This window comes from Grammomys surdaster, unplaced genomic scaffold (assembly GCF_004785775.1).
Source record: "Grammomys surdaster isolate TR1022 unplaced genomic scaffold, NIH_TR_1.0 199, whole genome shotgun sequence".
Classification (NCBI taxonomy): domain Eukaryota; kingdom Metazoa; phylum Chordata; class Mammalia; order Rodentia; family Muridae; genus Grammomys; species Grammomys surdaster.
Window position 1 is genome coordinate 3,856,855 of NW_021604644.1, and position 12,472 is coordinate 3,869,326.

Here is a 12,472-nt window from a genome sequence, read left to right on the forward strand (position 1 = left end):
TGTGTGTGTGTGTGTGTGTGTGTGTGTGTGTGTGAAGGGGAGTGTATCATGGCATCTGTGTAGAGGTCAGAGGACTTTGTGGAGTCTGTTCTCTTCTCCATTTATGTGGGTTCTGGGGATGGACCTTAGGCCTCCGGGCATGCAGAGCAAATGTCTTATCTACTTCCATCTCCCTGGCCTTTTTAAAGGTCTGCCATTTTTTTGTTAGAAAAATGAAAGAATGGACCTGATTTTTCTACTAATTCCTTGCTTTTTTTTCCCCCTTGAAATTCTTCCAAATTTTTTTCTTGTAATTCTGTCAAGTTTTACTTCAATGATAAGTTTTATTTTTAGGTACATATAAGAATTCATTTATATTCTAGTAAAACTAGAATATTAATATAGTACCTTTTTATTGATTATAATGCTTCTTGCTTTATATTTCTTTTTGTCTGCTATTTATGTGGCTACACCTGCTTTCTTCTGATGAATAGTTGTTTTTTCCCTTATTGTATTTACTAGCTTTGTATGTTTTAAGTAGCTCATCTAGAGAACATGCAGTTTGGTTTTACTGCTTAATCTACCACTATTTTCTAACTGGCTACTTCCGTGTTAGAGATTGAACCTAAGACTTCATACATGCTTTCTTCATTCGGGCAGGCAGGCAGGCATTCTGCTGCTGAGTCACATCATTAGCCCTTTTATTACAGTATTTTGAGACAAGGTCTTACTAAATTGCCGAGATTAGCCTTGAATTTACAACCTGTTTTTTTTTTTTTTTTGCCTAAACATTTCAAGTAGCTGGGATTACAGATCCAGCTTCTTTTTGTCTTTCTGAGACAAAAGGTTACTATGTAACTCAGGCTGGCCTTCAAATACTCCAGCCTCAGGTTCTCAAGTACTGGGATCAAAGGAATATGCCTGCTTGCTTTTTAAATGACTCTTTCCATTTTTATGCTTCTATTGGGCTGATTGTTTGATTAAGCTTTCATTTTTCTAACTTGGAAATGATTATATTTCTTTTCAATTTTTCTTCCTGACTTAACACCCCATGCCACCCCCTTGCATTTATGTCTACATTTTATTTATTTATTTTTATTTATTTATTTATTTTGAGACAGGGTTTCTCTGTATAACCCTGGCTGTCCTGGAACTCACTCTGTAGACCAGGCTAGCCTTGAACTCAGAAATCCGCCTGCCTCTGCCTCCCAAGTGCTATGTCTACATTTAAAAGGTGTGTTGTTTCTATATCCTGTTCTTCACTCAAATGATTGGGTGTACCTAGGATTTTTTTTTTCAAACTACTAAGAATATTTCCTTTTTAACATAACATCTGAAGGCTCTAATATGTCAATTTTATTAACAATTCACCACACCAAAGTTAGCAAAAGGTACACTTTAAGTATTTCCCAAGCTTCAACTCTACAAATAATTTCTCCATAAGGAAACATTTTTTTGCAGTGTTTCACAACTGAGGTCACTGTATAAACTGTGCTGTGTACTATAGGATGCTGAGAAACTATGGTCTGGGCCAAACTGGTGCCAGCAGCTATCCTCCTCCTTCCACAGACGATCCAAACTCACAAACAACCCAAAAGATCCCATGCATTATTTCTAAACACTGCTTCTACATTAGAAGCATTCCAAAGGAGACCTGATCTTTTAATGCATGAAAATAAAATTTAAAAATAACAAAATAAGTACATTTAGAACCAAAGGATCAAAGAGTGAGAAATATTTTTGTTTCACATAAGAAATAAAAATATTTTCCTTATACTTAGGAAATTCATTTTTAAACCAGTTTTATTAGATAAATGCTTGCCCATATAAATTCCATCTTCTTTACTTTTATAGTAGTGGGCCCATGCAGCTTAGCAAAGCATCCTGCCACTGAGCTATACATACTCTTAGTTCCAAAATCTTTAGGTCCAATACGTGACTAAGTGTAAGGAAAGAAGGAATCATGGTTTGTTTGTTTGGGTTTTTTTGTTTTGTTTTTCTTCTTCTTTAAAAAAAGAAAAAAGAAGAAGAAAAGACAAGGTTTCTCTATATAGCCCTGGCTGTCCTGGAACTTACTCTGCAGATCATGATGCCTTCAAACTCACAGAGATCCACCTGTCTCTGTCTCCCTGAGTGCTGAAATTAAAGGCATGGACCGCCATCCCACCACTTTTTTTCTTTCTTTTTTCCTGAGACAAGAACATCTCATTAAACCCAGGCTCTCCTCCCAGTTGCTATGGAACCAAGAATGACCTTGAGCCTTTGATCTTTCTGTGTCTGTCTCTGGAGTGCTGGGACCACATGCTTGCATCACCATGTCTAGTTTTATGCTGTAATAAGAAGCAAACACCTGGTTCTATGCTTGCTACGTAAGCGCTCAATCAGCCGAGCCACATCCTCAGCCTGGGGAACACTTTTTGATTGCTTTTCTCCCCAAAAGCTAATTTTTTGGCACCCCACTCCCGACTCTAGAGCAGAACACTGAACTTGTTCCCCATCTTTTTTTTTTTTTTTTTTTTTTTTAAAGATTTACTTATTTATTTTATTTATGAGTACACTGTAGCTGTCTTCAGACACACCAGAAGAGGGCATCGAATCTCATTACGGATGGTTGTGAGCCACCATGTGGTTGCTGGGATTTGAACTCAGGACCTCTGGAAGAGCAGTCAGTGCTCTTAACCGCTGAGCCATCTCTCCAGCCCCCTGTTCCCCATCTTTTAAAGAGAAAAGTTTTACAGTATTATATTCCTAACATGGTCTCCTACTTACAAACCTGTTAGTGTCCCAAATAATGACATTTCCATCAAATCCTGACGTTACTAAGAGTCTTGTATTAGTATCATACTCGATGTTCTTCACCCAGCTAGTGTGACCATGTAAAGTGCATACTTTGGTGTTCAGTTTTCTCAGATCCCATAGTGCTATTGTGGTATCATCAGAGCAGGTAGCAAAGAGCCGGTTATCAAGAAATCTACAAAAGCAGAAAAGAAAAACTGGTTTATTTAATTTCTACTGAAAGAAAATATGACTTTAGAACATTCTCTATATTACCATCAGGAAATAAAAGACTGCAACCTCCCTGTAGAGCCCCAGCCATTCTGACACAACAGACTGTACCCCTTGTCCATACAGCCATACTGCCAGGCTGCTGATGAATAATTAGAGATATACTGTAACTGGCCTATGTCACTGTTAATTTTATTTGAAACTAGAGATTATGAATAGGTGTTTAGAGCACAGTTGATAGAAAGGAAAGAACTCCAGAATCTGCCCAGTAAGTGAAAAGAGAAAGTTGAATAGGCAACAGATTTTAAGGGCTTGACTGCTTAGGGGATGTTGTAGTAGATAAAGGATACTAATAAAAAGATCTGCTACATGTCATGTCTCTTCCTACTTACAACAGATTTACATATAAAACTTGCAATTCAAATCACCATCATTTAAATCTATCAATTCAAAAGCATTCTCCAAATAATCTCCCACAACATTTTATTAGTCACAACTGTAGGATAGACTTAGATTATAATACAGATATTTTATCATTTTTACTAATTTCCAATCCTTAGTAACAATATATTTTATACAAACACTTATAACTGACCACTCACACTTGTGTTTCTGTCTAATTTAATAGTCCCTTTAGCAAATACAGTTACATATAACTTCCTACCTAGTCTCCAGTAGAACAAAGAAACTCTGGAGCTTCTTCCAACATAAAATTATATATAATTCTTTCCAAAATAAACGCCAATATCTATAAACAACATCATGACCTTCCTAAGATTTATCATTGCTTTTTTTCTTTCTACTTTATAAGCACATAGCACTTGGTATTCCCGGGCTATCCCCCACCCAAGAACTAGCCAGGCTTGGCCCCTGCTCGGAAGCTCTCCATGTGAACTTGCCTAGTACATTCAGGAGGACAGGATGGTAAGTATAGAGTTATCATGGCTTTAATTCTAGGTCCACCTTCTTCCTTAATTTTATTTACTTTTTAATACTTAGCTGTCATTTCCTCCAGGAAGCCTTCCCTCACTCTCTAGTCTAGGGCAGTTTACAACTTCTCTAAAGCTCCCATAAGCTTTAGAAAATCTATACTATACTATACTATACTATACTATAATCTATAATTTTGGGTGTATGCGTGGTGTATTTGTTTATGCATATGTTCTCTCTTATGGGGTCAAAGGTTGTCTTCCTATATTGTTCTTCACCTTATTTTTTCAGGTAGGGTCTCTTGACTGACCCTGACACTTCCCAGGTCTGCTAGAGTGGGGTTCTACATGAGTGCTGCTGAGCCAGTTTTCTGTGGATGCTGAGATATGAATTGAGAGTCCTACGTATGCTCTTTATCTCTGACCTATTTTCCCAACACCAGTTCTATGTATTTCTTTTTGTTTGTTTTTGGTTTTAGTTTTTGAGACAAGGTTTCTCTGTGTATCCTTGGCTGTCCTGGAACACACTCTCTGTAGACCAGGCTAGCCTCTGCTAAGGAACAACTTTATAAAGCTATAAACTCTTTGAAGACAGGAGAAAGTACCTACCACCACATGATTATAGCTGCAATGCCAAGTACATGCACTTGCTCATTCATTCATTCATTCATTCATTCATTCATTCATTCATGTATTTATTTAATTTACTTAGAGACAAGGTATCATATAGCCCAGGTTTGCCTCAAACTTGAGATGTAGCTGAGGAAAACACTGACCTTATCTCACCGTAGGAGACGGCCACCATGCCCAGTTTGTGTGGTGAAGATCAAACCCGGGACTTGACGCACGCAAAGGAAGCAGTTTACCAATTAAGCTACACCTCTAGTTTCATCAGATATTTATTAAATAAATGAATTATAGGAGTTCATTACCCAGAAGACAAAAACATTGTTACATAAAATAATTATGTGAACTACAAAGAGGATGGTTAGGAAAGTACAGTGAGCACTGACTGCAAATGAATAGGACCTCCCCGAGCTGAAGGAACATACAGCTATATAAGACTGTTCTCTGTGGGCAAGGAGACAAATGGGGAACATAATAGACTTATTCCAAGGATTCCCAATGAGTTTTCTCCTCTCTTCTCCCATCTCTTGCTCCTCTAAAGAGGATCTCACTATGCAGCCCTGGTTGACTTCAAATTCACTATGCCGAGCTTGCTGGCCTAGAATCTACAGAGATCCTCCTGCCAAACTGCCTCTTCCTCCCCGGTGATAGGATTAAAGGTGTATACCAGCATTCCCAGCCACCTCAAGGACCTTAAGGAAGAAAGATGATTACATAGTGTTTTAGGAAGATCATTTAAGATGACCAGGTCCCCAAATTTTGGGGTTTTATTTTAAAAGTAAGATGAAGGAAATCAGCTTTTCAATATTTGTTAATAAAACAACTAAAAAATAATTATTGCATAAAGGATATTTTAATACCTAAAATATACAAAGAATCTTGGAGTAGAAGCTAATGATTTTGAATTTAGTTTACTTTAATGAAAAATTCAATACTTTCACTTTAGTTCATTCATTTCCCCCAAAGTATTAACTGACATTTTTTTTTAAACTGGTAAAGAGAATAAACCATACAGTAGTAAGAATGGAGTGTGGAAGAAGATACCATCTATAGCAATTTTCATCCCAAAATATGTACATGTACAGAAGTCCTTGGATATGTGGTCCATTCCTCTCCAATAAAACTTAGAATGGCGTAGAAAGGTACAAACTAGGGATGTAGCTTTGTCGGTAGAGCGCTTGCCTAGTACACATGAAGCCCTGGGTTTGCAATGCTGGCATGCATGTGTGATGAGGAAGTAGGAGAGTCAGAAGTTCAAGGTCGTCTGTGGCCATACAGTAAGTTCCAAGCCAGCCAGGACCACAAAGAGACACTGTCTTAGAAAAAGAATACTTGTGAAATGTTTCTAACTCTATATTCTCTGACAAGTAGGAGCTCCTCTTGCATAAAACTGAAATCTGTGTCTGAATCAGAACCTCTCAACTGCTTCCACACAACTCTAAGTTGATATAAAAGCTCTGGGTGGACCTCTGTCCAGTGGAGCCAAGCTCTCAACTGGAGGAAAACTGATAAAGGATAAAAGCAACTGAAAGTGAATTCTTTTAGAACCTACATTTCACTGTCCAAGTCAAAATAGTGTTGTATTATTTTTAAAAATTCAAACTAAAAAAATCACAAAAAGAAATTCTTCTCCATTTATTTAACTATATGCAAACTCTTAGAATGGATTGAATCATTTTTTGGTTTTTTTTTTTTTGTATAATCTTTGCAATGAAATTATAATAGAATGTGATATCCTCACTTTATATTTGAGTTTTGTACTATAAGTAAAAAATCACTTTTCCATAAATCCTCAGATTTCGTCAACTGTCTCAAGAGCAAGTAAGATATTCACCAAATTCTAAGTGTCCCTTGTACCATTATTTCCATTGCTTTGTTTTTCTGAGATTTTTTTTTCTCTCAGATCCTCTATTGCCAATGATTTATATGCATCTTAACTACTTCTCCAAAATCACTTTCAGGGTTTTGTGAAATTACACATGAATAATATGTGTGCATGCCAGTTATGGGGATATACTATATATATGTAAAATACACACATATATTTATATACAAATGCATTATATATATAATATATATATAAAATTTCTCCATAACTGGCCTAGAAATAAACAAAATAACTCAACACTAGCAAAAGACATCAAGAGGGAGAAACAGACTTGGGATGAATAGGTAGGTACTACATTGGTAGTGTCACATCACCAAGTGAATATTCTTATAGTTACCTTGGAGCTTTCTCCTTACAACCTCATAACTATAGGGACCTGGACTGTAAACATGGAACCTTACATCTAAATACAAAGTTCTCATGAATAAGAAGTAAGCTTAGGGGCTGGAGAGATGGCTCAGTGGTTAAGAGGATTGGCTGGTCTTCCAGAGGACCCAGGTTCAATTCCCAGCACCCACATGACAGCTCACAACTGTCTGTAGCTCCAATTCTAGGGAATCTGACACCATCACAGACATACATGTAGGCAAAAACACCAATGCATATAAAATAAAAATAAGTAAATCTTAAGAAGTAAGCCTATAAAATAGATGTGTTTAAATTAAACATCTTTCTTTCTTAAAACAGGAACAGAAAATATTCTCAGCTATCATTATTATTTTATAAGATTAACAATTCACAAAACTAAAACACAAACTAAAAGACATTACCAAGAATGTGCAAAATGACTACCCAGAATGAAACTAGAAAATGTATGCCCACACCTCTGGACAGCTGTGCTTGAGGTAGCCTCATGGAACCATGTATGACTCCATACTACTTCCTGTATATAAAGCCTTGGAAAATCTCTTTGTAAACATGACAGTTTCCTTATTCCTTAAAACACATATGATATCTATCTTACACAAAGACATGATAAACATTAAACAAGCTGAGCTGAAGGACAAGTTCAAGACCAACCAGTATGATACAGTGAGTTTAAGGCCAGACTGGCCTATGTGTGGCAAGACTACTTCAAAAAACAAATGTAAAAAATTTTTATTAATCTGTGTGTGTGTGTGTGTGTGTGTGTGTGTGTGTGTGTGTGTACCCACTCTTTGATGCACATGTAAAGGTCAGAGTTAACTTTGTGAAATTGATTCTCCCCTTCCACCATGTGGGTCCAAGGGTTTAAACTCAGGTTGTCAGGCTTGGCAGCAAAGCGCCTTGTCCTCTACTCACCAAAAATTTAAAAAATCTTAAACAATGTATCATATAAAAAGTGTTTTGCAGGTTTTTGACACACAGCAAGAACTCAAGAAATGCAAGTTAGTATTATCAAGCAGTGCATACTTAAGTTCATGCACCCAGAGACCTCTTAGGTTACTTGTGCTTCTAAACAAACTTCAAACTCCACTTTCCTAGACAACAAATCAGAAGGAAGAAGTAGGTTCAAATCTGTAGGCATGGGTGCTGAGGCAGCACACTGACAGCAGACATGAGAACTGACATCAATAAAGAATTCAAACAGGTTAGTCAAAGGCCATTTTGTGTGGGGCAAACAACTTGACACAAGTCTATTCTTTTTGAGATATAAAAAAATTCAATTGTAAAATATTAGAAATAGAGACAATTAGAACAAATATAACAAACACCTGTGATACCCACCACCCAGCTTTATCAAATTTTAACATTTCGTTATCTTTCAGAATTGTTTGAAAATATAAACATATTTGAAGTATATCGTGAGTCCCTCCCCATACCCCTTCCCCTCCCTCCCTCCCTCTCCAGAGGGAACCACTATCCAAAATTTGTCATTCCCCATGCACATGTTTAATACCATAAAGTAATAATATGTATATCACCATTTTTCCATATGATTTGTATCCAATTTACTCTGGAAATATTTAACAAGCACCCACCATGTACATGGCACAGTTCCAGGTGCTAGGAGAAAATAGAGCAAATGTATGCCTTCATCAAGCTTATGTTTATGAAGTTTCAAAATTTTATATAAATGGTATCATACAATACAGCTCACTCTACAGTTTGCCTTTCTGTCTCATCCTTACACTCCTGGGCTATTTTTGGTTCATTTAACTGATGTATAGTATTCCATTGAGACTAAAATTTATCTACTTTCCTCTTAACATGGTCCTTTTTATTACTCTAATGCTATACTGAATCTTTCCTTCTTTGTGTATCTAATTCATGTGGTTATTTTTTTTTTTTAATTATAACGATCTTTCATTTTTACCAGGCATTGCTAACTGTTTGAAGCATCAGTATACCTCAGGGTTCCTACTTCTCAGTATGGCCAATACTCGTATCTCTTCACTGACAACTGATGAGCTTGAAAACCTTTCCGTATTTAATGCTCATTGTGATTCTCTGCACATTCTGTTAGAAAGTTTAATATATTCAAGATCCTTCTGGTCCTGAATGGAAGTCTCTTCTGTCAGCCTGTATCTTTCCATATTGTTGGAGTTTCTATAACAAAACTGCAATGATGTTATGTTTTACTCAGTTGAGCTCGCCAATCTTTAGTGGTTTATGTTTTTAGTGTCTTAAAAATAATTTCTCACACTGAGGTAGAAATATTCCCTACCTTCTTCTGAAATTTTAAAGGTTTGCTTTCATAGTTAGGTCTTTAAGTGGGAGTTATTTTCAGCCACAGTATGAAAAGGATCTGATTTTGTCTTATTTTTCTTTTTTTTGTTTGTTTGTTTTTGTTTTTGTTGTTTTTTTTGAGACAGGGTTTCTCTGTGTAGCCCTGACTGTCTGGAACTCACTCTGTAGACCAGGCTAGCCTCGAACTCTCGAACTCAGAAATCCGCCTGCCTCTGCCTCCCAAGTGCTGGGATTAAAGGCGTGTGCCACCACCGCCCGGCCCTTATTTTCATGTATATAACCAATTTCATCTTTTCCATTTTCTTTCCCTGATTTGCCCTGCTTTTGCTCTTACATAAAACATTCATGTTTTACAGGTCTGCTTTTAAGTGATCTATTGCATCCCACTGTCACTTGCTCCAGTGCTGTATTTCATATTAGGAAGGGTTATGACTCCTATACTTTAGTCTTCTACAAAACAACTTCAGCTGCTAATGCCAGACTACTCAATAGAAATGTTTAAATTTTTTAAATGAAAACCTCGGATGGTATGTATCTTAGTCAAAAGTTCTTAAATTAAAAGACTAATTTGGGGTGAGTATGGTGCTGAGTTTATTTAAGGGAGGACTTACATATTTGTGGGTATTTTTGTTGTTTGCTTTTCTGAGATAAGGGCTTCTCTGTGTATCCTTGGCTGTCCTGGAACTCACTTTGTAGACCAGGCGGCCTTGAACTCAAGAGATGCTCCTGCCTCTGCCTCCCAAGTGCTGGGACTAAAGGTGTACACTACCATGCCTGGTTTTGTTTTGTTTTGAAATGTGTATCCCAGGCTAGCCTCAAACTTCTGATCTTTCTGGTTCCACCTCTTTCAGCGAATCCTATCAGCATGTGCCATTTCAACTAGTATTTGCTTTTTTGTTTTGTTTTGAAACCTCAGCCAGCCTGGAACTCAGTCTGGTCTACACAGTGAGTACCGACTTCCAATGCAGAGATTTGACCAACTCTGCCTCTGGAGTGCTGAGATTAAAAGCTATGTGCCACCACACCTAGCTGACTTACAAGTTTTTGTCTTATAGTTAATTTGCAAAGTCCTTTCAATCTGGATTTAACTTACAGTTGTTGGCTGGAGGTGTTGGTCTGCGGTAGCATGTATGGGGACTGGTTGGTTTGTGGGTAACCCTTTCTTGGATGGTTGTTTAGATTTAGAGTAGTTTATTTCTAGGTCACCTTTATGGTGAAAGTGAGACCTTTTGGGTTTCAGATTTCAAAATCTTCTAAAAGAACCTTTATATGGAATAGACTTTAGAATCAGGTCTCCTGTCCCCTGTACTCATTTCTATCAAAACAAAAGCTCAGGGTCACTAGGGTCACCAACAGATCTTATATGGTAAAAGGTGAAACCTGTTACCTCATTGTTCCTGCTTCTACTTCCTTTGCAGCCCTAAGTTCCTTTCTTTCCTGTTCATTAAGCCCTGTATTAAAATGTCCAGACAGGTATGTAACTACCTTGTTCAGCACCTGTTTGAGTAATGTTACCTGGGACGTTTGAACTGTGCAGTCCTAACTCTTCAGCAGCTTGGCTCACACTGATGAGTTCTGTACATCAAACGCCATCGTCGCTGTGGACTTGGCCCTTTGCTTTTGCTTTTGTGATGTCAGGGCTAGGTTTAAGGTACATACAAAGTTGATGATCTTGAGTTTTATCTTGAGTTTTCCTTTTATGACAAATACTATTGCGTTTTACCCTTCATGCCTTTGCTCTTTTTTCTGTCTAAAACTGGTAATAATCTTAGCTTTCTCATTTATTTTCTTGTGATGCCACTGTTTTATATATATATATATATATACACACACACACACAAATATAAGTCATAATTCCTTTTCTCATTCAAATTGCAGATTGTCTTTTTAGTTGTTGTTTTGTGGTTTTGAGAAAGAGTCTCACTGTGTAGTCAGGCTGTCCTGGAACTCTGAGATCCTCCTGCCTCTACCTCCCATGTGGTTGGATTAAAGGCATCTCCATGCTCAGCTCCAGAATGTCTTTTAATTAATATCAATATATGTATGTTTTCTGTGAACAATCTTTATTTGGGACTTCTATTTCTTACCCTTCTTTTGCTTTAAATTAAAATACAACAACATTAACAACAACAAAAACAATTTAAGTTTTCCTACTTAATACTGAACTGGCCACATGTCCTTCCTTTCTAGTGATCTGAAAGCTATGAACTATATGTACAAGACTATACATAAATTCCTGTAAATTTTTAAAAACATGCTTACATTTAACTATATATCAATCTAAAAAAATGTCTGAAATTGCTTAATATTTCTACTTTCTAAACATGATGTGGCCCTTATTACACTGTCTATAGGCACACATCACTGTACTTAGCTGAATGCTTTCAGTTTAGTTTGTTTTAAATGTATCAGATGCAAAACTAAAGAAAAATTCTCAGAATTACATTTTCTGCACTATTAACAATTACAGTGAACATTTTACCTAATTAAAATTCTTCAGTCTGGATTATATTTACCTGACGCAATGAGGCACATGGCCTGGCCTTACCAACAGACTCCATTCTCTTCTCATATTAACTGAGAAGAAGCCCTCTGCCAGTATTCTTTACATACCTCTACATGGAACTGGCCTCTAACATTACTAGCTTTCTAACACTTTTAATATTTTTAAATTGTATGTGTTTGGGTAGTTTGCCTGTATGTATGTCTGTGCACCACATGTGTCTGGTGCCCAGAGGTCAGAAGAAGGTGTAGGATCCACTAAAGTAGAGTTACAGGGTTGAACCCCCTTGTTGGTGCTGGGAATTGAACCCATGCCTTCTGAAAGAGCGGCGAGTGCTCTTAAACACTCAGCCATCTCTACAGCCCCCACTTAAGATTTTAATCTCCAGTTTTATCACAACCTGTCCAGATATAGATCCACCTTGAACCTGTTTCATACTCTGAATATAAGTAGCTCTCCCTCATTACTAGATAGCATGAACAATTAATCAGGTTAATTTCCCAGAAATCTCTGCAACTTATCATTTACAACTAACTAATTAATTTTTGAATAACATTCTACTTGAGGGATAGGCTGGGGTTTTTTTTTGTTTGTTTGTTTGTTTGTTTTTGTTTTTTTGAGACAGAGTTTCTCTGTATACCCCTGGCTGTTCTGGAACTCACTCCGTAGACCAGGCTGGCCTCAAACTCAGAAATCCGCCTGCCTCTGCCTCCCAAGTGCTGGGATTAAAGGCGTGCGCCGGATCTTCCAGTTCCCTAAGTGCTTGGCTATAGGTGTACACCACAATGTCCAGAATTTTGCAATTCTTTATATATTTTAGTTAATCCTATATTTTACCTATATACTCATATTTTTTAATCCTTTTTGTAT

General features: G+C 37.0%; 1 protein-coding gene across 1 annotated transcript in view; it reads right to left on the bottom strand.

Annotated features, from left to right (window-relative positions):
* The window catches only part of Dcaf10 (DDB1 and CUL4 associated factor 10), a 37,660-nt gene that overhangs the window by 14,705 nt on the left and 10,483 nt on the right, over positions 1-12,472 (bottom strand). Inside the window, exon 3 of the mRNA XM_028770291.1 lies at positions 2,753-2,950. Coding sequence (XP_028626124.1) covers positions 2,753-2,950 — 198 coding nt within the window. The remainder of the gene's footprint in view (positions 1-2,752; positions 2,951-12,472) is intronic.